We start from the raw sequence: 26,338 nt of genomic DNA, 5'->3' as shown, positions 1-26,338 counted from the left end.
GACTGTGCTAGATAGATGATAGCTAGGAGCTGATTGGTTGCTATGGACAACTTCTTCACTTTATCTCTTATAAAGGTTTGATACATCTCCTCCTTATTATGCTAAAAAGGGCAGCCCTAGTCCGTTTTTGAGGTGCCACAGTAATGAAAAGATTTCCACTCATTCATTTATAACTAATACCCCTTTTACAATGCCGCTACAACCCAGGTTATTGCCATGTCAGCCCGGGTTGTGGCTCAGTGTAAAAGGTTCCAGGATTGGATTCCCAGGTTGAGTAATCTGGCAATCCAACCTGGGCAGCTTGCAGGGTTTAACACGGGAATGACCCGTGTAACCCTGCAGTGTAAACAGGTAACCCGGTTCCGTGTGCCGTTTACAGCATTGGGAGATCAGATTTTCTGAGCATTGGCAGGAGAGTGTGCATGTGCATGTGCAATGTAAACGGTGCCGACACGGGTCGGCGCCACAGTGTGAAAGGGGTCTGTCCCGGATTTGACCTGGTTTGGAACCGTGTTCCAAGTCCCAGGTCAGACCCGGGACTTTAGCGTAAAAGGGGTAGATGCCTGTTTTAGTAAGAACCAGAGCAGACTGTCTAGATCTGGGACTGGTTATTGATGGTCAGTTTAGGAGACCTGGTTTCATTCATATAATACTTGTAACCCAGGTTAAGGGTTAGAAAATGATACTGCATTAATAAGAATGTATATATATAGATGTATATTTCATATATCTACAATTGAGGAGAGTTAATTAGTTAAGGTTGGTAAAAGTATGTTGCATATATTAGTAAACATGTATGTGTTGCTATGTAAAAAGAAAAAAATGGATATAATATATACATATGATTTAATTCATGTATAATATTATTAAAAACATGCATTGTAATTCATTAAAATATATATGTGACAAATCCTGAGGATGACAGGTACTAAATATGTATGATTCATGGATGTACAGGTCCCTATGTTGACAATATATGTTGAGGTGGTTTATGTATACAGGTGTGTAATTCATGTGTTTACATATAAGTGTGTATGGTGCTTCTTTCTGTGGTGAGGATAGGGCCCCAGTGTATGGGATACACATTCACTATAGAAGAAGGGGGTGGAGTGATATAGGTGGGAGCAGTGGCCGCTCCAGAGGTTGGGCTGCAGCACAGTCTAAGATTCAAATAGGGGAGCCACACCAACTGCCAGTGAGTCCCGGCCAATGATGTCTGGCAGCGTTTGAAATGGCAGTTGGTGTGGTTCCCCTATTTGAATTTTGGACTGCACTGCAACCCCACCTCTGGAGCCGTCACTTGGTGGGAGTGATTTGGTTCCTGTCAGAGAAAGAGGGTCTTGTTGGAGAGATGTACACAGTATAAGAGCTGCCAGCAGCAGCTGACAGTTAGACTGCTGATCTCTCCCTTCAGTACTTGCCCCCCTGTGTCCCAGGCAGCTTATGAGCAGGGCCGCTGTCAAGGGGGGACTGCGGGTACTGGAGTCCCAGGCCCGGACCCTGGCTGAAGGAGGGGGGGCCCTCCGGGGCCTGCCCGCTATCGCCACTGCACAGCCTGCAGCCCGTGAACAGAAGAAAAGTGCCCAGCCGCCGGCGCCGCTGTTACCGGCTGCCAATCCGCTCCCCATAAATGGAGGATAGACACCCACCTGCCTCCTATGGTCAATAAAGTTTTCTGGTATGAAGTCGGCGCATGTGACGTCATTACGCCACGCCACACCGCTGGAGGGAGGGCCTGTGGTAGGAGGAGCCGCAGATCAAGAGGAGCAGGAGCAGCCAGCATCTGCAGTGCTGGTGAAGAGGCAGAGAAGAAGGAAATAAGGTAAGTGAAATAGGAAGCTGTGCACAGCGGGCAGAGACTGGAAGGAAGGCAGAGACAGGATCTAATAAGGGGGTCGGATGGAGTGGAAAAAAAAAAGGCTGGGCAGAGACTGCGTCTAATAACCTGGGGGGGGGGGTTTCGGCCCTGCCTATTTTGTTAGTCCCGGGCACCACCATTACTGATGGCAGCCCTGCTTATGAGCAGTGATGTGCTTCCAGCTCAGGGAGGTAGAGCCAGAGAGGAAGCCCCAGATGGAGCTGTGGACGCCAGTGGGTAGGGGTACTCACCCTGACCCTGCTTGACACACGGTGGCCGGAAGCACTGAGAGGGACCAGAGGTGACAGTTTACATTGCCGGTGGCCAGTGGCCAGAAGGCGGGGTGGCTGTCAGAAGGGGGTCGGTCTAGTCAGCTGATGTAAGGGAACCTTCGGTGGTGTCCTGATCTGGTGGTTATGATCTGTCAGCAGTACCCTGTCAGCGGAAGTTTAAACATCCTACAGGAGGTGGTGAGCACTGCCCAGGGATGTTAGTGAATAAAATGCATGTGCTCCACATACTGCATACAATAGTGATATTGGCAAAATGATATAGAAATATAATGCTATCAGTGTATAGTGGAAGGCATAATAGTAAGGATTGGAACTATTTATAATCATCTTTACCAATTTGGGCTATATTTATTCTACCTGAACTTTCCAAACTCATGTTATGTTAATATTTGGATATGAATGATTGTAGTACACTGATTCTTTAATTGACCAATTCACATGGAGGACTGCTACTGAATATATGCCAAAAGTGGAAACATTTGTAGCTAATCTACTTTGGTGTATCTTATTAAAATAGATACTGACTAATTTCGTGCAGCAGCATCTAGGATCTTGCAGATTGAATATTCTGCAGACACGGACATAAAATTCCTTCAAAGACTAATCTAATAGAATTCATGCATTGCTGTTACATATTTCAGTAAACGTGTATAGTGATATTTGCAGTTTCCTTTTGATTATTATAGTCAGTAAAATGTATATTTATATATATAATACAGACTGAGGGGGCCGCGGCCAGGATGCCAAGTGAAGTGGACGAACTTCCTAGCAGCTACCAGCTTGAACCTCTCTGAACCCAGCTGCTACAGCATCTGACCGTCTCCCCTGGTCTGCCCGAGTAGCCGACCACCTCGCTACCCCGCTGACCCCTATTCCGTGCTCCGGCAGCAGTTTTGTGGCCACTGCCGTATCGCGGCCCCGGAAGCCACGGCCTCAAGTTTAAGAGCTGCAGCCACACCGTGGATCTGCGCTATCGTGGATGCTGCTGGACACCGCGGTGGGATTCCTGCTCCCTGCGGACTTCTGCTGCCTAGCTGGAGGCATAAGTGGAACACCACATAACCCCTGGGGACCCTTGAAAACGGCAGCGACCGGAGCCACAAATTGTGGGAGGCGCCATTTTGGGACCTCATATTTACAGCACTCTCCCTGACACTGTGCTGCTATCCAAGTGGAGACTGTCTACTGGTATTTGGGGTTCTGTGTCTGCTTACCATGTTCTACTTGCTAATCACTGCCTCTCTAGCTGCACTATCAGGTCAGTTTCCAGTCCTTAGTGGCAGGGGTGAATCTAGGGCTCCAAACGCCCCCGGCAATGTAATGGACTGGTGCCCCCCCTATGCAGTGCCCCCAGTAATAATCCCCCTATGCTGCATTGCCCCCAGTAGGAGCCCCCCTATACAATGCCCCCAGTAACGGTCCCCCTATACAGTGCCCCCAGTAGCGGGCACCCCCCATAAAGTGCCCCCAGTAGCAGCCACCCCCCTATACAGTGGCCCCCTGCTGTGCCAGGCTTACACACACAAAAGAAAAAAAAAATGCAACTTAACTGATGCCCGTTCCGAGTCCCGGCTATTCTCTTGCACTATGAGAGAGACGTCACGACGTCTCTCCCATCACCCGCTGCAGGGGGAACCGGAAGACGAAGCTCACGAGTGAGCTCCAGCCGGCTCCCTCCATGGACGACGCAGCAGCCAATGAGAGTCTGTCTGAATCTCGCTGGCGGCTTTGTAAGCTGTGTAGGGCAGACCGCTCTCATTGCAGACTGCCCTACACTTGTGGGGCCGGGGGACTAGCGGGGGTTGTCCACCCCTTGACTGCTGGTGACACTACCAGACGGCGCCCCCCCTTTGTTCGGCGCCCCTGGTGAGTGCCATCCTGGCCAATGGGTAGATACGCCCCTGCTTAGTGGCTACTTTCTTGTGCTGGGACAGTTCTTGCTACAGATAGAAGATTACTACAGCTGCTTCACCCTTGCATACTTGCTTAGCTGGATGGGTGGCTGTATTAAAACCTGTGGGTGCTGGGAGCTAAAATCTTTGGCCCTGATTCAGAGCCGGTCGCTCTGACAGAGCACTCGCTCTGAATCAGGGCCGGTCTTTTTTATTTTTAGAATGGGCTCCTGGCCGCTCACATAGCTATGGGTGACCACCCACAGCTATAGCGAGCAGCCAGAAAGATGGTCGCGATTGTCAAGACCATCATGACCATCGGGCTTGCGACGAGACCCTTGTGGTAGGGTCTCGTTGTCACAAGCCCCAGAGAGATTTTGGCTCTAACAGAGGGGCACATGGGAACGCCTCCGTTTGGGTAGCCAGTCCCCCGGTCCGCCCACCAAAGGGGGCATGCTGTCACTCAACATCGACAGCACGCCCCCTTTGGTACGAGACCCGGAGCGACGGATTGCCCGTCGCTATCCGGGTCTTGCTCATGCGCACGACGGAGCCGGCTCCATCGTGCACATGCATTCTCGGCCACCATCGACCCGGTTTGCGAGCGCTCAGCGCTTGTGACCGGGTCTGAATCAGGCCCTATGTTCTATCTGCTACAGCCCTAAGATAACTACACAGAGGTGATGGGAATGTGAATTATGACACCCATCCTATGCAATGCCTAGAGGTCTATTTACTGTTTTCTGCATAGATCTTCTCTAATATGTTCCTTCATGGGTAGACGGAGCACAGCTAAATTATCCACTGCCACCCCAGCTAAGTCTTCATGTGGTACTGCATTTCATTTGGTGTTTCTACGTCTGCCACTGGTATCTCTTCGGGACCTACCTCTCCACATAATATGGCATCTGGGGGTTCAGATGGAGGTTCTACCCCAGAACCTCGCTCGCCACATCTGACTCCGCCTATCCCTGCCAATTCCTCCAATATGTGTGAGATATTGCAACATTTAAAGTCCTTACCGACTAGGCAGGACATTCAGCAAGATCTACAATTACTGAAAAAAAAGGATACAGGAAACAGTCCAGACTCATATCTCCTCCATTCGGTCGGACCTTACCCAGGTGGGGGAGAGGGTGGTCTCTTTGGAGGAGCATGTGGAGGTTGTAGATACCCAGCTTGGGGTTTTCAACTTGTTGCTTTCCCGTCACTCCCATATGATGATAGAGATGCAACGACGACTGGCGATGTCGACTATAGGGGCCGACAAAATAACCTGCAGGTACGTGGGATTCCTGAAGATATCAATCAGTCTGGAATTGAAGATGCCCTCATTAAAATATTTAATGAACTCTTGCATGCTGATCCAGATGCTAGGATCCAATTTGATCTGACTCATAGAGCCTTAAAGGTATGCCCTCTGAAACACCCACAGACATTATCTGCCAATTACATTATTATACTGTGAAAGAGGAGATTTTGTGAAAAGCTAGACAAGAAGGAGATTGAATTTAACGAATGTTCTGTGCAGATTTTCCAAGACCTTTCCTGGAACACACTCCAACAGAGGCGCCTGATCCGTCCGCTCACTGAGGAACTTCACAAGCGAGACATTACATTTCGTTGGGGGTTTCCACTCAGCATTCAAGTTATGCATGAGGAGAAGCTTCATATACCCCGGGAACCCGACGACGTGCCTCAGTTTTGTTCCTCCCTTGGTTTGTCTGCTGTTTTGGTACCTAATTGGCTGGTCCCTTTGGATACGTATGTCCCTCAACCGTCTCACAAGGAGACTTGACAGCGAGTCCGAGGTTCCAGACGTAGACCCGGCAGGGGGCGAGGAAACTACTTGATCATGGTCTCTAATACTGTTTCGAATAATCTTATCATGCTCACAAGTGGAGTATGTTAATTCTACAGTATGTTATTTGCTACATTATTTTGGTTGCGAAAGGATACTATACCCATTTGAGATTGCTATTTGTTTACATCCCTATCCTTCACAATCCCCTTTTCCCTCCTGGGATTTCAGGATGGTTTATTTCTAATTGGTCGGTGACTGGGATTGTTAGAATGAGTCACCTGATGGCTGATGGTCAATTTATGTCATTCCCGAACTTATGTGCTAATACCTCTGTTACAGATGACTGTTCTTGGGCCTACATTCAGATCTGATATTTTGCTTCATCTCTTGGGGGTCCTTCGGTATTTGCTAGAGACATGATACCCTTTAAATCTATGTGTTCCCATCGTGTTCCTCCCACTCATATAATCTCTAAGATTTTGCTACACATTTACGTCTGATCCTCTTTTTGTTGAGGCCTAGAATAGGGATTTTACACATAAAGGTATACAAATTAATTGGGATAAGGTTTTTAAAATCCCCAAAGCATGCTCCAATAGTCTGGAGGCTCAAGCAACACAATACAGAGTGTTGACAAGATGCTATCGCTGTCCTGTCATCCTCCATAGATGCTTCCCCTCAGTGTCCGCTTTCTGCTGGAGATGTCTCAAGGAAACGGGTACAATGATACATATTTGGTGGGATTGTACATTAATTTCTCCCTTTTGGTGTGAGATAATAGCCTTGGCTTCGGAGATGTTAGGCTTTGCTGTACCATCTGGTCTGGATTTTTGTCTGCTATCTCATACATCTATCTCTGTTTCTATATATAAAAATTTCTTCTTAGGCATATCAACAATGCCGCTAGGGCAGTGCTCCAGTCCGCTGGCGCTCTCATATGCCCCCCTCAGTGTAAACATCTTGACTTTTACATGACCATAGATGATATTCTTTATAGGCCCCTGAAAAACATTCTGAGTTTACGACACTGTGGTTTAATTGAATTGAATTCAAATTCTCTGCTTATGCAGCCCTCATTCCATGACCCTAATTTATCTATTGATGTTACTGATGCTAGGTCTCTGATCTTGTATGCTTAGTGTCTAATGTCTGCCTGACCCCCCCCCCCCCCTTTCTTTCTTTTTTTCCCATCTTTTTTTATTATTATTTTTTATGGTATAATTTGTTGTATTTTCATTTTGATTAAGAAATTGTGGGACTTCTGTTTATATAATTATCTGCGGAAGATTTAACTGTATGGAAATCAAATTTTTCCTTTCTGATATTCCGTGTATGTTTTTTTGTTCCTGATTTCTATGTGCAAGTCTTATTTGCACTATTGTTAGAAATAATAAAATAATATATATATATATATATATATATATACAGATTATGTACCACTGTTATTTGCTACAAAAAATGTTTTCTTTGAAAATAAAGAATTTATAAAAAAAAATAATATAGACTGTGTAAAGTATTAGGTTATAATGGTATTAACAGGTATAGCAGTTTCCATTAAGGTAATATATCCATAATACACATGATGCTGTGCGGCATAAATATAAATTTAACACAATTAACCGTGTCCCATATTCGGTGAGTAATACCACTCACACTGTTAATCTAACTTACCTTCCTTTTATTTATGTGTAGAGAACTCATTCAATAAATCATTTTCTCTTTCAAAAAGCAACTTGTCACATTTTTCTGTGTCCCCTGGTAAATAATTTGAGTTTTACAACATTTTTCCCACTGACAGTTCCAGCACAGCTATTATCTAAAATAGCAACAGGGTGGTCTTAGTCATATTGTTTTACAGCAGCTCTGAAATGAGAACTTGCCCTATGGAACAATGAAAGTGTAGGTGTAGAAGTAATTATAGCCAACCATCACATGAAAATATCAATAAACACACATATTTGCTCAAACGATCGTGCAGATAAATGGAAGCAATAGGGGAGTATCAGACACTAGCAGGTCTATTTATTATGGGCATGTGTTAATTAAGATTTTATATCACTGCTCATTACACAGTAAAAATCTTTTTTCACCCAATTTACTTAGATAATATCACGTGGTCATATGAGTGATACACAGCTCCATAGCGATACTGACTGGCAGCGGTAAGCAGGGCCGTAACTAGGGGTGTGTGGCATGTGCTATCGCAAACAGTAAAGGACCCCGGGGGCTGCACCTTGCTACTGAATAACAGGGAGCCTGGTATGGCACCTGCAGCCAGTATCGCTGCTCCAGTGCCACCCGGAGTGTTCTTCGGACGCTCAATGCAGGCATCCTGCAGTCTGTGCAGCAGCTCAGAGCAGTTTGAGGATGCTCTGGGCAGTGCTGCACTTCTGGGTGCTGGCGGTCCCACCCTCTCAGCGCAATGTCATAATGCAATGCACTCAGGGGCCGGCGTAGGGTGTCCAGCCAGCTCGTTACGTTGCTGGCGGTAAGAGTCCTTGAAGTTGCTGCACATTAATGATCCAGCTTTGTGGGTTCACACATGCACATGACTGAAACCCTGGACTAGGAATAAGTGGATTCTGGGCCTGATTCAGACCCACTCGCGAGCGGCTGTACGCTCGCAAGTGGGTCGATGGTCTGCACTGAGCATGCGCACGACGGAGGGAGCTCCGTCGTGCGCATGCGCCAGACACGACGAGCGAAGGACTTTCCTTCGCTCGTTGTGTCCGATCAAAGGGGGCGTGCTGTCAATGTTGATTGACAGCACGCCCCCTTTGGTGGGCATGCCGGGGGCGTGCCTCCCTGACGGGGGCGTTCCCATGGGAACGCCTCCCGTCAGAAGCCGGCCCACTGACATCACTAGTGATGTCAGTGGGAGTGATTTTGGCTCTGATAGAGCCAAAATCACTCCGGAGCTTGCGGTTGAAAACCTCAACCGCAGGCTCCGGCTCGCAATTTCGATGGTCGCGATGGTCACGACCATCGCGGCCATCAAAATGCACGCTCGTATAGCCTGTGGGTGGTGACCCACAGCTATACGAGCGTCCAGGAGGACGCTCCATGAAAAAGGAGCCCGGCCCTCATGCAGAGCGTGCGCTCTGCTCAGAGCGTACGGCTCTGAATGAGGGCCTATGAAAGCACATTAATCACTGCGACCATCTTAAAGAGGCTTCCCCATGCTTTGCATGGTGAAGCTTTCACGAAAGAGAGACCTGACTACAGCTATTACTGATATAGAAAGAAGAAAAAGAGATTCCTTTGTGGGGCACTCACAGACCTGAATATATATAATAATTCAAGTGTTTGTCAAGGGGATGATATGAAAATTAAAATTTAACCTTTATTACATTATTTAAAATATGCAATTGCGAAATATGAAAAATGATATGTGAAAAAATAATAAAATCTTAACCACTGTGTGTTGTCTTTTTTGATGCCACTGTCTATACTCCCAAATCCCTCGGCTCAGTGCCCTAATAGTTTATAAGTCAGACGGGTGTCTATAGAATATGGGACATATATTGTAATATTGATACTCCTCAAGAATGAGTAGATATTGATACTCCTCAGAAACGAGTGGATAAAGGCTATCGCCGTTTAGTAACTGGGATATCACTTTTGATCCTTAGGGCAATAGGGTTGTAATCCTTGTTAAATTAATCAGAGTAAAAGTACTACAATGACACACTGACACATATATATTATGTATTAATAATCCTGAATCCTTGATAGGGGAACAAACTAATAGTTTGTCCTTCTTCTGTCTCCATAATCAACTGCGTATTGTATGCCAAAGGGTTAATTAATGGAGGTGATAATTATCCCCTCTATGTCAGAGAAGTAATGAGCTAAAGAGTATTCTAATAGCCCTATTACAATGGTATTACTCAAGTTCAAATAATATCCTTGCCATCCTAGTTTTAATACGGTGGCAGATGTTGACAGTATGTCCTCGCATAAACTCTGCTATCCTGATACTAAGTATCTAAATCTCCCTTCACAGCTCCTGTGTGAGTCGTATGTATCGGATAGTGGCACGTGATTTTAATAACTGGTAATATCACTTTTAATCCTTAAGGTGATAGGGTTATAATCCGTGCTATATTAATCAGAGTAAGAGTACTACATTGACACACTGACACATATGTATATTAATAACCCTGGATCCTTAATAGGAGAACCAACTAATAGTTTGTCCTTCTCCTATCTCCATAATCAACTATGTATTGTATGTCGCAGGGTTAATTAATGAAGGTGATAATTCTCTATATCAGAGAAGTAATGAGCTAAAGAGTAATATAATAGCCCTATTACAATGGTATTACTTGAGTTCAAATAATATCCTTACCATCCTAGTTTTAATAAAGTGGCAGATATTGACAGTGTGTCCTAGCAAAAACTCTGCTATCCTGATACTAGATATCTAAATTTCCCTTCACAGCTACTGTGTGAGTCATATGTATCGGATAGTAGCACGCATTGCCCCAAGCCTCTCTCCTACGCTGTGAGTCATAAACAGCGCTAACAGAGTACCTGTGTCTAATAGACACCCTAGGGCATTCAAGACAACAAATACATTAACAAATAAGTGGTTTTAACATAAAAACGAAGCACATGCTTAATAGTGTGTGCAGTGTGTCTCCTGACGCGCGTTTCGCATTGTCTGCTTATTCATAGGATTAACCTATGAATCTTGATCCTATGAATAAGCAGACAATGCGAAACGCGCGTCAGGAAACACGCTGCACACGCTATTAAGCATGTGCTTCGTTTTTATGTTAAAACCACTTATTTGTTAATGTATTTGTTGTCTTGAATGCCCTAGGGTGTCTATTAGACACAGGGACTCCGTTAGCGCTGTTTATGACTCACAGTGTAGGAGAGAGGCTTGGGGCAATGCGTGCTACTATCCGATACATATGACTCACACAGTAGCTGTGAAGGGAAATTTAGATATCTAGTATCAGGATAGCAGAGTTTTTGCTAGGACACACTGTCAATATCTGCCACTTTATTAAAACTAGGATGGTAAGGATATTATTTGAACTTGAGTAATACCATTGTAATAGGGCTATTAGAATACTCTTTACTTCTCTGACATAGAGGGGATAATTATCACCTCCATTAATTAACCCTTTGGCATACAATACGCAGTTGATTATGGAGACAGAAGAAGGACAAACTATTAGTTTGTTCCCCTATCAAGGATTCAGGATTATTAATACATAATATATATGTGTCAGTGTGTCATTGTAGTACTTTTACTCTGATTAATTTAACAAGGATTACAACCCTATTGCCCTAAGGATCAAAAGTGATATCCCAGTTACTAAACGGCGATAGCCTTTATACACTCGTTTCTGAGGAGTATCAATATCTACTCATTCTTGTGGAGTATCAATATTACAATATATGTCCCATATTCTATAGACACCCGTCTGACTTATAAACTATTAGGGCACTGAGCCGAGGGATTTGGGAGTATAGACAGTGGCATCAAAAAAGACAACACACAGTGGTTAAGATTTTATTATTTTTTCACATATAATTTTTCATATTTCGCAATTGCATATTTTAAATAATGTAATAAAGGTTAAATTTTAATTTTCATATCATCCCCTTGACAAACACTTGAATTATTATATATATTCAGGTCTGTGAGTGCCCCACAAAGGAATCTCTTTTTCTTCTTTCTATATTTGTATTGCTGTTGGATTCCAGGGTGCACCTCCATTGATAATGAAATATATTATTCTCATTATTTAAGTAAAATAGGGAAAGATCTGATACATATTATACGTTTCTGTGCGGGTGATTCTTCTTTTTCTTGAATACAGCTATTACTGGTCTGGTAGATGGGGATATTTTTTAGTTTAATTTAGCCAGTGATCGATTTATACAACTGATGTCACTGGGCATGATACAGAGCTAGATGTTTACTCAGTTGAGCGATTTTCAGTAATTTGGGCATGCGTCTGAGTCGCACTGCGCATGTTTCAAGTTAAAATTTTGTTGTTGTTCCCAGTGAGTATATATTTGCAAAGTCATTTACAGGCAGGGACCGGTTGTGGGTGGCAACGGGGATGGCGACTCAAACATGTTGCGACCTTTTTCGAGGAGGAGAAAGCACAATGGGGGGAGGAGAGCACAATGGGGGGTGTAGAGGGGCAAGGGGAGCACAGTGTGGGATTGGGGACAGAGAGCACACTGTGGGATGAGGAGGGGGAAAGGGGAGCACACTGTGGGATGAGTAGAGGGAAGAGGAGTACAATATGAGATATGGAGGGGGGAAGGGGAGAATATATTTTATGATGGCAATAATAACAGTATAAAGGCTATATATAAACCTCATAATATCTTTATATTCTATTTACGTGTGGGTGTATATAAGAGTTTATACCGGCCCCTTTTGCTGTTCAGGTGAAGTTCAGTGAGAGTCAAATAGCCACTGGAGTCAAGCCAGCAACGAGAGGCAAGAGAGGATCTGGCGCTTGGCAAGCTGAGGAGTGGTCCTGACCCCTGTGGGGAAGGACCGGCACAGACTGTACAATTCTGAGCCTGCCAAGGTCGGCAGAGCGGGTAAGGTCCCATTGAGACACCCTTTCCTCATTACCACCCTAGACTACCAGGTTGTAGGGCTTTAGGCTCATGTCATGCAGTTGGGCAGTAGGTATGGTAGTTGGGTGCTAGGCCCGTGGGTATTTAGATCATATATAAATAAAATACCCCAAATTGTTCCGCCATCCCACCCTCAGGCTGCAGTGTCCTGCAGGGGGGAAAACTTGGGGGGAGAAGAACAGCAGGTGAACAGATGCAAGAAAAGCTTCTGCTTCGGGACCACCTGGCCCGGCTGTCATAAAAGGAGCGTAGCTTGAGCCGGCACTGTCATTGCTGTTAGGCAGCTTTGCAGCTTTTCTTAACTGCCTGTGACCACAGAGACTGAGGGTGGTTGTGAAGGAGGGGGGATGACCAATAATATAGTGCCTAGGGGCTGCCTGACCTCTAAAACCGCCTCTGCTTCTGTCTCAGTGATATACAAAATAAGGAAAGAGAAATTCAGTTTGGATATATACATACCTCTGGAAAACAGTACTAATGCACTTCTATCATTGTTACCCCTGCCCATTTTGTCAGTCAGCAAAGTGAGCTTTATAGGCCCACAAGTATACCAGGACTATTAAAAAAGGTAAAACATGTCCCTTACATTATCAGTAATCATGAAAAAAAAAGGATTTGTGCCAAGTACGCCCACATTCACATATGAGTTGAACATTTTATTATTTTGCTATTCCCAGTTCAGATATATAAAGTTTTGGGGAATGTTAATAAAATCCAGCTTTGGACGGCTGTGCCATAAACTCTGATGTTCAGTGTCCAATCCGGTTCATGTTGGTGTCCAGCACAACGAATCAGACCTAAGTCCTTGTAAATGGTTCATGTATCAACATTTTCTATACAAAATAATTTGTTTCTCTTTTGATTATGTGACTGTACAGTGCAGGTTTTTAGAAGTGGAGATGTTGCCCATAGCAACCAATACCCCCATTGTTTTGTAACATCTATTTACACATGTTTAGGGAATTGTAATGGAGTAGGATTTTGGCCTCTAAACTGCTGGATTGGATTACCAATGTTTTGCAAATTGCTGGTGATGTGCATAGATTTGCGGCAGGTTTCAAATGCTGCTAAAATAACCAGAAAATTGCTCCAACCTGTGGGACTGCTCAACTACATCCAGGTTGTGGTATCTGTTTCGCTAGAAAATTATAAAGAGGCTTTTACACAAAAGTATTAAGTTGACACTAAAAAACAAATTCATTAAGGGATCCAAACAATCAATAAATATATTTATTTATATCCTAATTAGGGCACAAGCATGCTGTCATTTATAGTGCCATAAGTGGGCAATATAATTAATGCATCCATTATTATTTAATAATGCCCTAATTAGCCTAGTTTCAAATAGCAGCTCAACTCAGTGATATCATTTAAAAGTCGGCCACCAACTTGAATTCATCTTGCTGGGTTTATTCTGCTAATTTATTCCACAATATGTAAGTACAGATGTCAAAGCTGTAATGGGACATTAGTTCCTAATTTGGATTCTCAGTTACCAAATTAAGCTCCATATATTATTGTTGATAGACATGCATCATCTTATACAGAGAGTGGTACTGTATCAGTTATATTTGTTTTTCCATTGATAATATTTTATATGTACCCTTTACAAATTTGATGTGAATTCATATATACTATTATATAAATTATTTATTATTAAGCGTGTCAAGAATGTTTTCTTCTGCCACACCATATACTATTATTAGTAATTAAATCAATTAGCACAGGTTTCCTTTATGATTATTTTTGTGCATGCAGTTATAGCAGTCTTGCTGGCCAGAGGCTATTGGGAAAGAAATCGCTATGGTGCTATTTGCTGTTGTGTGAGTATAGTCCTGGAGTACTGATTTTTTCCCTCCTAATTACTGTGGTGAACCTGGCACTGGGGATTGTAAACGTTTAAAAAAAAAACTTTACACAATATATTATACACGTACAGAAGTAAATAAGTGTAAACAAGCTGTTTATAAATATATATATATTTATATATGTGTGCCTGTGTGTGTATGTATATATATATATATATTTATTTATTTTTTAAGAAAGGAAGGACAGCGGGACACAGCACCAAAAGATACCACCAACCCTTACTGCATTTAGTAAAAATTCAAAAAATACTTTCAATTAAAAGTGGGTATATATGAAGATGTGAGAGACATGTACAATTCCGAAATATGTTTGTGTATAGCACTCCCCAGTGCTGTGGGTGTCAGCTCAAACAGAACAAGTGCAACAGTGGTTAACTGTTGTTAAGGAAAATTGTGTAAAAATTAAATCTGTATTAGAGCACCTGTGTGCTAGTGTAACTGGTGTGTATATAATAAATATATGGTGTGTATAAAATATACATGTAAAATATTCAAAGTGCTGTGCATCAATAAATAATGATATAATCACTTTACTGTGATACATATATAAATCAGGTATTATATTATATCCATAACATAAAGTGCATAGTGTATAAATTAGTGACCTCTAGAGTTCAGTGTACAGTAGTAAATAAAATAATTAGGATTTATGTAAACCATAGAAAATAAGTATTATGTATTTTGTTAAAAAAATTATTTCAATTATAATAGTATAAATTAAAAACATTCAAGATAGGCTTGACAATCAATAATTAAGTACTGAGCATGATATTTCAAAAGAAGAAAAAATAAATAATAAACAAATAACAAAAATCGCATATATTATACAATAAAAATGCTGTAGGGCTTATCTGATATAGTGGTAGTAAGTTCATGAAAGGTAAGAGGAGCATCCAACCCGTTTCGTCTTGCTGTCAGACTTCTTCAAGGGATAAAAAGCTCCTGTGGGGTGTCTGGTTTATAAACCCCCTTAATATATGTGTATATACATATGTATAAACAGCTTGTTTACTGTTATTTATGTGTATAATATATTGAGTAATGTTCAAAATAAAAATATGTATATATATATATATATATACACATGCATACATTAAGAGTACACATATGCAACGAGTAGGGTTGTTAGTTAAAGTTATATAGCTTGTGTCATGTAGTATAATAGATGCAATTTTTATATTGATGTATAAAACACATCTGAAATAAATATTTACATTATTTAGTAGCATAATTAAGAAGACAAATGTGTAACATCATTAAATTGATACTTTCACAAAGTATTTTGTTACTTACAGTTGCATGAAGTTTTCCCTTTCTTGACATGGCCAGAAATAAGTTGCTGAAAACTCCTTTTATTCCCACAACCCCCTGAGACACAGCAAATATTTCTAAAATACCTGAAACGACAGAAATCCCAAATAAAACATCACTCCAGAACCGTGGAAAGATACGAAGAGAAAAGAATAACAACTCTCATTTTCGATGGCTGTATGTATCTATCTTTCAGGAAGCCTGTGTAAATCCGTCACCCATTTTATTAGCACTCACTTGAAACTGAAGACCGCTGAAGTGTCTGGAGTTCTGGCTGGGAGCTTTCTCTGAGGCATCATCTGTAGCTGCGCCTGCTAAGCCAGGACATTGTTTGGCATATCCCAGACAACCGAATGCTGGGTACAGCTCCCAGAATTTGGGCTACAAAAAGCCTTCCTTTTAAAAGACGATAAGTATATATATACACCCTGAAGCAATCTTCCCAAACCCAAATGAGGAACTGTATGGTCCATATTAGTGTGTTCATAGCATATTATTTTGCTGTAAAACAAACTTTCATGGAGTATATTTCTAAAAACTCAAACCATTTCCACTTATCATATTTGGACTTCTCCCCTCAACTGTCCCCTTTTTCTCCTAATTTACTTCTTGTTTGTCCCTAGCTTTTATATACGGAACATCAAGAAATATTTTGGCGGCCTTTATTACAAGTGTCATAGTCACTGATTATCAGATTTTACAATGAAATACAATGGGTGATCTTTTGTTATTTGTGCAAATGCTACTCTTTGTCCAACAGATAAATATTCTTCTGGTTTATTAATAATATACATGGGGGCACTTTTAATATTGTGCTACATAAAAGGAATCTACATGCAGGTCAAAGTCAAGTTGTAACATTCAGGGGTCTATTTACTAAGCAGTGTTAGGAGACAGAGTGAAAAGTGATAAGGTGCCAGCCAATCAGCTCCCAACTGTCATTTTTCAAACACAGCCTGTGAGGTGGCAGTTAGGAGCTGATTGGCTGGCACCTTATCACTTTTCACTCTGTCTCCTAACACTGCTTAGTAAATATACCCCTAAGTTCCTACTCGCTGTTCCAACTCCTTAATATACTGCAACTGTCAATTTTATTTTGGGGCTCTCTGTGTTTCATGTGTTAGTTTTTACACTGTCATGTTTTCATTATAGTTATGAAATTGCTTCTGCCAACATTCTTTTTATTTGAGGTGTTCTAGTTGTATTTCTTTGCATAGGGCCCTGTTGCGGGAGTGGCCCATGTGACCAGCAGCACTATACAGACTGGTGGCAGCAGCGCCTTCACCCATCACTCACACCAATGTCACTGTGTGCCCTGTGCAAAGACTGCTATGTAGCCTATCCTATTCACCCACCACTCACACCAATGTCACTGTATGCCCTGTGCACAGACTGCTATGTAGCCTGTCCTATTCACCCACCACTCACACCAATGTCACTGTGTGCTCTGTGCACAGACTGCTATATAGCCTGTCCTATTCACCCACCACTCACACCAATGTCACTGTATGCCCTGTGCACAGACTGCTATATAGCCTGTCCTATTCACCCACCACTCACACCAATGTCACTGTATGCCCTGTGCACAGACTGCTATATAGCCTGTCCTATTCACCCACCACTCACACCAATGTCACTGTATGCCCTGTGCACAGACTGCTATATAGCCTGTCCTATTCACCCACCACTCACACCAATGTCACTGTATGCCCTGTGCAAAGACTGCTATATAGCCTGTCCTATTCACGTGAATGTGGGCCCAAAGCACCTCTCCCCCCGCCCGTTACCTGCTGTGCGTATGGTACCACACCTATCTCTTGCATTGATGATGTTAATACATTTTGTTTTAGTTATTGCTCAGCCTTACTTTGAATGATAGAGATGAAACAAAGGTCAGGTTATGTCTAGGAGTTTCCACTACACAATGATGCAGTTTTCATGAAAATCAGTTTATTAGAATTTGTATATGATAAACAGAGAAACATAAAGACAGGGCGCTAATCAAGGATTAGAATATTATAAATAATAGCAGCAAATTCACCCAATGGGCTTGTGTCTGCCCACTACTAATATAGAGATACCACAACAAGAGAATGGAGATGCGCTAATAAACAAATAAAATATTATACTACAGTATGTAGTTCCCGAAATGGCAGAAACAATTCTCAAGACACCACCTATATAATATTAATAATCTTTATAAAAATGGAATATGTCAGTAAATATAATCACATTTACACTTATAAATAATCACATTTATCCAATACAGAAAAACTCAAATGCATCTTGTTCTGGCAGCCAATAATAGGGCACTAATGTATGCGGAGATAGGAAACAGATCCATCAGACATTTTAGTAATGAAATATAAAGATGACTCCTCTTGTTGTAACTGTTGAGGAGGGGATCGTAGACATAATAATAAAAAGTTAAATATTATGTTTTAAAATAGCACTCCACTAAACAAATATTTATTTCGTAATTTAAGGGCATCCTGAAATAATGAAAGCATTAATAATGGAGATTTATTTATTTTGTGTTTTGCAACAATTTTTCCTGATTGTGTCATGAGTCAAATTTTAGTTCATTATAAGATAAAATTGCAAACAGCATTATTAAATAGTGTCATATTTGTGCAACTTCAGGACTCACTCTCACATAAGCACTTGGAAAACAGATAAAATGCTACTAATGCACATTTTATATAAATTTGAGTAATCTATTTTTATTATGTTTTTTATGCAGTTTCATGCATTGTGATTGTCAGTATGATCTATTGTACTAGTAGTGAGTGTAAAGAAGAAACAGGACATGAAATCTGAAAATTAATGTTAATATTTTACAGTACAATGGTGGGAACAACAATAACTCTTGATTGTCTCATTTTTAATGCATTCTTCAAGTGTACAAATCACAATAAAGTAAAGGCACATAGGTACAGTATAAACAAGCCCTAATACTAAACCTAGGGTCAGTAACAAGGGAATTCATGTCTTTCCATGAACAGTATATGAGTTACGGAATTGATAGGGTTTCATTGAACAGTTATGTTTTCATTTTCATATTCGGCATCTTTTAACGGAGAGTATTATGTTTTAGACATGGTGACAGAGGTATTCCATACTTTAAAAAGTCTGCAATTGAAAATGTTGATAGATTTATTGTATCATTTATTGGAGACAGCGAAAGGAATACAGATGAATTAGGGGTTTTGTGCTATTTGAAACTCACAATCAGTAAACTGTGGGAGATGTTTAATAAACTGTGATAATTTATCTATGGAATCATATTTAGTGACTTTTTATACAATAGAGACTGTACAGTTTTAATTTTTACCTTAAAAAATAGCATCTACTCTATATACTGTATGCTAGATTAGAGCATAGGAACAAAACTAGATTATTTATTATTATTTACCCAATAGAGAAGTGTGATATTATTAAAACTGTTGCTGTTTTGCATATGACCATCATATTTTACAAACTGAAGTTAGCTCTAGGTGTTCCAGTCTTAGGTGCACCAACCACACTGCAGAAGGAATTGTCTCTCCTTGTCCCTGCTCTATTCATAGACTGTCATTTCTGTGAAATGTAATTTATAGTACATTGTGGAATGGCTGAAAACACAAAAGGTGTATAGGCACTGTGAACCTGGCCATAAATTGTTGAATAATATAAGGTAGTCACGACTGAAAAATAAAATAATTTAATATTTAAGGGTTATATATACATTATTATACATAATATCAATAAACAACATAATGGACAATATGAACTTATATAAACATCCCAAAATAATAGTCACATGAAACAAATGATAAAGACAACAAGCACATATATAGAAGATAGTTGCTTTGCAAATGCACAGTTGGGACACTAAGGGGTCTATTTACTAAGCTGTGTTAAGGGGCCTATCCATTAGGCGACCTGAAAAACTGAGCGTCTAGCGTCCAGTCCTTTAGGTCGCCGGGTGCGGTGCCCGCACTGAATGGCGTTCACTGGACGTCATTTGGTGCAGAAGACTGACCTCCTATCCGTGAACATGTGGAACCTGACGCTCGTCGTCAGGTTGATGAGCATGTTCCGCAGATAGCCGGCGTCGGCAAGGACCCAGCGTGCACGCGCATCGCTGGTCCTTGCCGGCTATCTATTAGATGACTTTCTAAACCAGGAGGTTTTGGTCGGATCGTTCAAAAAGTCGTCTAATGGATAGGCCCCTTTAGGAGATAAACTGAACAGTGATAAGGTACCAGCCAATCAGCTCCTAACTGCCATGTCACAGGCTGTGTTTGAAAAATGACATTTAGGAGCTGATTGGCTGGTACTTTATCACCATTCACTTTATCTCCTAACACAGCTTAGTAAATAGACCCCTAAACCTTCAATTTAGAGGAAAATAATTATGGTGTGTACTGTGGTTCAATAGTTGCCTGCAATGCAATTATAAAAAGGTAAATATTTTTTGTAATTATTATTTCTACTAGTTTATTAACTTGGGGTGTGCCCACTAATTCTTTGGGACATTTTTGTACTTTTAATTATTTTAACAATAGCAGTATAATATTAGATCGTAATAAAAAACATACTGTAGTTTAACCTGCTCCCAACCAGTCACACTAAGTACAATTATAGAGGGCTAGATGCAATCATCCGCATACTGGGGCTGATTTTGAGTTGGGAGCAAAGCAACTCTGCACCTGGGCAAAACCATGCTGCGCTGCAGGTGGGGCAGATGTACAATGTGCAGAGAGATTTAGATTTGAGAGGAGTGTTTCCAAACTCACATCTAACTGGCAGTGTACAGATTTAGATATGAGGGGAGTGTATCCAGACTCACATCTAACTGGCAGTCTACAGATTTAGATATGAGGGGAGTGTGGGGGTCATTCAGACCCGCTCGCGAGCGCAGGACGCTCGCAAGCGAGTCGATGTTCCCCCAATGCGCATGTGCACGACGGAGGGAGCTCCGTATTGCGCATGCGCGAGACCCGGACAACGACAGCCAAGCTGTCGCTCCGGGTCTCGCACCAAAGGGGGCGTGCTGCCGATGATGAGTGACAGCACGCCCCGGGGGCGTTGCTGCCCAGACGGAGGCATTCCCTACCGTCTGGGTCCGACCCCACTGACATCACTAGTGATGTCAGAGAGAGTGATTTTGGCTCGGATAGAGCCAAAATCACTCCAGGGCTTGCGGTCACCGAGACCCTACCGCAGGGTCTCGTCGCAAGCCTGATGGTCGCGATGGTCTTGACCATCGCGACCATTTTTTGGGCCGCTCGCATATGCTGTGGGTGGTCACCCACAGCTATGCGAGCGGCCACGAGGCCGCTCCATTTTCATGTAGGAGGGCCCTGATTCAGAGCGAGCGCTCTGCTCAGAGCGTCCGGCTCTGAATCAGGCCCTGTATCCAAACTCACATCTATCTGGCAGTGTACAGATGTGTCCACACACACCTTTGCTCAAATCGTACCAAATAGTCCCATTCGGTGCGCCACAGACTTTGCGACTTAGTTGCAATAGACATCTTTTTCTTTAAACATGCATCAGTTCCATCACTAATGTTGTAAAAGTACATAACAAGGGTACACTGACTACTGGGGCTGGCATTACTTGTTCTTCTGTGTGAGACCACATTGCAAATCTGGATAAAAAATTCAATATTTCAGAAAACGTGCACAATGCTACCTGTGGTGTAGCATCTAAGTTACGCTAAGCATCTTGCTCCACGTGGTGCATAAATGCCGGGCGAATGAGGACACATCAGTAAAAATAGCTGTCCAGCATTTGTGGGCTGCATGTAATAGCAGCCAGTATTTGCCCTGTATGCCAAAACAAAACAAAAAATATTTACACCCCGTGCATTGCCATATGGCTTGTTCCAGATACAAAGTTACTTGCTGTTTTTGTATTGCTCTCAACTTTTAATCAGCCCAAATATGTTCATGGTAAAGGAAACACTTCTATTTTTAGTAGCAGAGGAATGTTGGGTAATCTGTAAGCCTCATGACAATATCATAGGAAACCAGTAATTATCTGTGGGGCTTTGCCAAAATAGCTGTGTAGGGATGGTCCACATCATATTTCCCATGCCAATAAAATTATCCATTATATACTGTATAAGCTGCTATTAGATGCAGATATTACTTTTAGTCAGTACTATTTCTTGTTCCTCCAGTAGGGGGCACAGGGATCACTCTGGGTATAGTCTGGAGAGAAGAGTCTGTGCTCCAAATAGTTACTAATTTTTCCCAGCAGCCCCCAGGCTCCCTCTCAACTATACCCTGCCCCCAGCCACTGGCCAGCCAGTTTTTAGTTTGGTGCCAAGTAAGAGCAGGAACCATTTTGTGGGGCTGCTTTTAAGTAGCTCCCTGTTACTGTTAATCTGTTTGATTTTATTTTATAGAGCAGGCAGCGAAGGGCATCCTATAGGATCCCGTCACTGCCGCTCCAAAGACCCCAGCATTGGTGGCAGTAACACCGGCGACTTGGTCGGTGACTTCTTGCAGGAAGCCGCAAGCTCGCGGCTATACACTGCCGGTGTGGAGACCACCCGCTGTGTTGGTAGTGTAGGCTCCAGGGGTCCCCGCTCCATACACTAGACTACCAGGGCATGGGGAACAGGACACCACTTACTGCAGTGAGGTCCATCTCCCTGGGGTCCACACCAGAGGGGGAGACAGGCTTTTCCTGTTAGCCCCTCCCCCACCCTGTTCCAGGGTGTTTCCTTTCTCTCTCTCTTATCTCCTATGGAGAAATGCTGGGCAGCAATTTTATTCCTTAGCAAGTCTCCAGAGAGTAGAGGCTCCTGTCTCCATGTATACCTCACTATAGCTAGTCTGGTCAGAGCCGGCCCTAGGCATAGGCATTATAAGAAAATGCCTAGGGGCGACTTCAATGCCTAGGGGGCATCCAGGGCTCTGCAGCTAAGCAGCCCCCCCACCTGCCACTGCCCCCCTAATGCTTTTCAAACCCCAACCCCCCCCGGCGGCAACTGCCCTTTACCCCGACCCCCCCCGGCGGCAGCTGCCCTGAACCTGCCACGATCGGAGCTCAGCTCCGATCGGGCAGCGCAGCTTGAGCCAGGTCAGAATAAGCTTCTGCACAGAAGCTCATTCTGACTACGCTACAGGAGGAGAAAACAAGATGGCCGTGGTAGGGCACAGGGCCGTAGGGAGGGTGGTGCGGCCGGTGCCTCCGCACAGGGCGGAATCCTCCAGCGGCACCGGCCACACATTTCTCTGCGCCGGAGGTCTGCAGGAAGAGACCTCCGGCAGTGGAGCACGCCGCACAGTGAAAGTCGGCATAGGATCCCGCCCCCACTCCTCCCCTCAGAAGGAAAGGTAAGCACTCAGGGGGAGAGGAGGGGGCGGAGAGTGAGCAAGAGGGGCGGCAGTGCTGCACAGGGCGCACTGCCATCCAGCTACGGCGCTCTCCTCCCATGGGCCTTTGCAGAGCAGAGACGTGAGTGACAACTCACGTCTCTGCTTCCATATAACCCATAATAGCTGCCCAGCCCAACCGTCGCCCAGCAATGGAGACCGGACCAGGCTGCATTTTCAACAGCAGTATTAGCTGCATCAAGGTATTGGCTGCATCAGGGGCAGGCACTGACTGGGGGCATATATGTGTGTGTGTATATATATATATATATATATATATTGTGTGTGTGTGTGTACATATATATTATATATATATATATATGTGTATATATATACTGTATGTGTGTATATGTGTATACTATGATTATATGTGTATATATATATATATATATATATATATATATATACACGTGTGTGTATGCTGTGTGTATATATATATATATATATATATGTGTATATATATATATATATATATATATATATACACATGTGTGTATATATATGTGTATACTGTGTATATATGTATATATATATATGTGTATATATATATATATATGTGTATATTTGTATATATGTGTGTGTATATTTGATGACTAGACTTTTCATACTACATTCCTTTTTTCACATTCGTGATCCCATATATATGCTTACAACATTAATTAGATCACATTCCACCCCATTAAGGGGATTCATATACATGGCCTCACATCAGCATTTTTGTGCATCATATTTTACACACACTCTGCATGTGCATTCAACATTAGCCTTTAAACTTTCCTTGAACACAGCTTTTTCATTTGTTTATTTTTTTAATTCCTTTTTCACATTTGTTAACGCTGTGACGTCATTCACAGGCGACTCAGCACACGTCAGAGTGACTACAGCCTCCAGGACAGCGTGTATCAGCGAGGTGGGGATATAAGGTAATTAAACAAAGAAACTTGAAAGAAAAATTGTGCTTGTATCTTATTTAAATACTCTGAGTACTTCCTTTTGTAGTATAAAATTCTTCCTCTTGCTGTTAGATCTTCTCTTGCTCAATATTCATACCATGCAAAACAAGAAGATTATGCCACAATCATGGTGTAGTATTTTCTCAAAAATGTATAACATTTATTCATATAATTTAAAAACCAACATGTATTACACATATCCAATAATTAAAAAAAGATGGGAAATTACCAGAAGTCCATATATATAGGGCATGTATATGTTTAAGATGGAGGTATTCCGGATTACCTCTAACTGTATCTATATTCAAGATCCTCTGGAATCTCCCACTACACCAGTAGTTCTGTTACACTAGCAACGCGTTTCGGGAGCTCCTCCTCCCTTCCTCAAGGCAGTGTGAGGATATAAGGTAAGACCAGTTCACATTCTGCTTTCATTGTTATTTGTGTGCATGTCAGCCTGAGGACAGGAGCCCCCAGGGCCGACGGGGGATATTGTTAGCGAGGGCCATGCTGCTGAATGCAGCATGGCCCCCACCGTCGCTGCCGGCATCTGCAAGTGTGTATTGCACTTGGAGATGCCGGCTCCCCCACCGGGTCCAGTCGCTGACGAGGTCGGGTACACTAGACATTGTCTAGTGTGTACCCGACATAAGATTGCTGGTGGAATTATCTGCTAGGGGGCACCAGTCCAAATTTTGCCTAGGGCACCAAATTGGCTAGGCTCTGAGTCTGGTTATACATTTAGCTCCTTCCTGCTCTGTTGGAACTGGCTTGTTGAGCACTATTGCCCATTGTTTCCGTGCGTTGTGTGCATGTTTAGTGAAGTACAATACAATATTATAATTATATCATAATAATATACACTACCGTTCAAAAGTTTGGGGTCACCCAATTTTGTGTTTTACATGAAAACTGCCTTTTATTTATCAAATGAGTTGCAAAATGAACAGAACATATAGTCAAGACATTGGCAAGGTTAGAAATAATGATTTTTATTTGAAATACTAATTTTGTCCTTCAAACTTTGCTTTTGTAAAATAATGCTCATTTTGCAGCAATTACAGCATTGCACACCTTTGGCATTCTAGCTGTTAATTTGTTGAGGTAATCTGAAGAAATTTCACCCCACACTTCCTTTTGCAACTCCCACAATTTGGATTGGCTTAATAAGCCAGATACAGGCAGCTGGATACTTTCCTCGAGATGATCTATGGTAGTGCACATCCATCATATGGGTAGTTAAGATTTGGGGCTGCTGGGCAAGTACTGCCTTAGTTAGAGTATATGCAGACAGCAGTTATTGTCGCTAGTAGGGCATGCAGATTCCTACCGAGTTTTGTAGGGTCTTAACCTCTTAGGTATGGACACCTGCCATGGCAGCCAGAACAGCCCTTTGGCGGTCTCTGTCTGTTAAGAATCTTGAAACCCTTTTGTATTTATGGGGGGATCCCTGTGGTCCAGAGTTGGAAGAGACAGTCACTACAAAGGAGGTGCCCATATAAATTCCTGCCTTCAGAGGCATTTGCCATCCACACCATCTACCTTCTACATTCTGGAGTTCTTCATCTTGGGACCCGGGTCCCATGGGTAGCCGGCGGTCATAATGCCGACCGCTGGCTCCCCGACTTCTTAATCCCAGCAAGGTACAAATGACAGGCGTCAAAATTCCGATGCATGTCATTAGACCTACGCCGGGAGCCCGACAACCAGCTTACCAATTGAAGGTAAGCCGAGCGCCAGGCGCGGTCAACCGCGAGGGGGGGGAGGGTTACATTTTAGGGCTCCCAGGCGGACTTTGGGTTAGGCACCCCCCCGGAGGTTAGGCTTAGGCTAGGGGAAGGGGGGGTTAGGGTTAGGCACCCCGGGGGGAGGTTAGGGTTAAGCACCCCCCGGAAGACTTAGGGTTAGGCTGCGGGGAAGGGGGGGTTAGGTTTAGGCACTTAGAGGGGGGTTAGGGTTAGGCACTTGGGGGAGGTTATGGTTAGGCATCCCTAAAGGAGGGTTAGGGTTAGTGGGTAGAATTAGGTTAGTTTATACTTACCTTAAGGACGATCGGGATTTCCTACTGTGTCGGGCTGCCGCTGTCGGGATTAGAACCACCGGCCATGCGGCCGGCGGTAGATCATATTGCTTCCGGTCCCAAGGTATATGGCCTGGTCCACAAGACAGCTGGCTGGTCTGTCACCACAGGATGGGTGAACAACCACCTGAGAGACCCCAGTAAAAAAAAATAAAAAATAGGTGGCCAGTTTCCTGCTTTCCTCGTAGTATGGAAACCATGAGTGATGCCTAAACAAGCAGTGGGGTTTTTCAGGCACTTCCGGGAAAAGCCAGAGCTCTGGAGGACTCTGGACCTGATTCA

At 42.9% G+C, this 26,338-nt stretch overlaps 1 protein-coding gene across 2 annotated transcripts in view; it reads right to left on the bottom strand.

Annotated features, from left to right (window-relative positions):
* FGF5 (fibroblast growth factor 5) overlaps positions 1-26,338 on the bottom strand; it is a 78,009-nt gene that overhangs the window by 26,024 nt on the left and 25,647 nt on the right. For both annotated transcript variants that reach the window (XM_088452109.1, XM_088452108.1), the window contains exon 2: positions 15,630-15,733. In XM_088452109.1, the coding sequence (XP_088308235.1) occupies positions 15,630-15,733 (104 nt within the window). The remainder of the gene's footprint in view (positions 1-15,629; positions 15,734-26,338) is intronic.

Source organism: Taudactylus pleione, unplaced genomic scaffold (genome assembly GCF_031769625.1).
Source record: "Taudactylus pleione unplaced genomic scaffold, aTauple2 ptg000033l, whole genome shotgun sequence".
Classification (NCBI taxonomy): Eukaryota; Metazoa; Chordata; class Amphibia; order Anura; family Myobatrachidae; genus Taudactylus; species Taudactylus pleione.
Note: the sequence above shows the minus strand (reverse complement) of the source record. Positions and strands in the feature narration are given on the sequence as shown.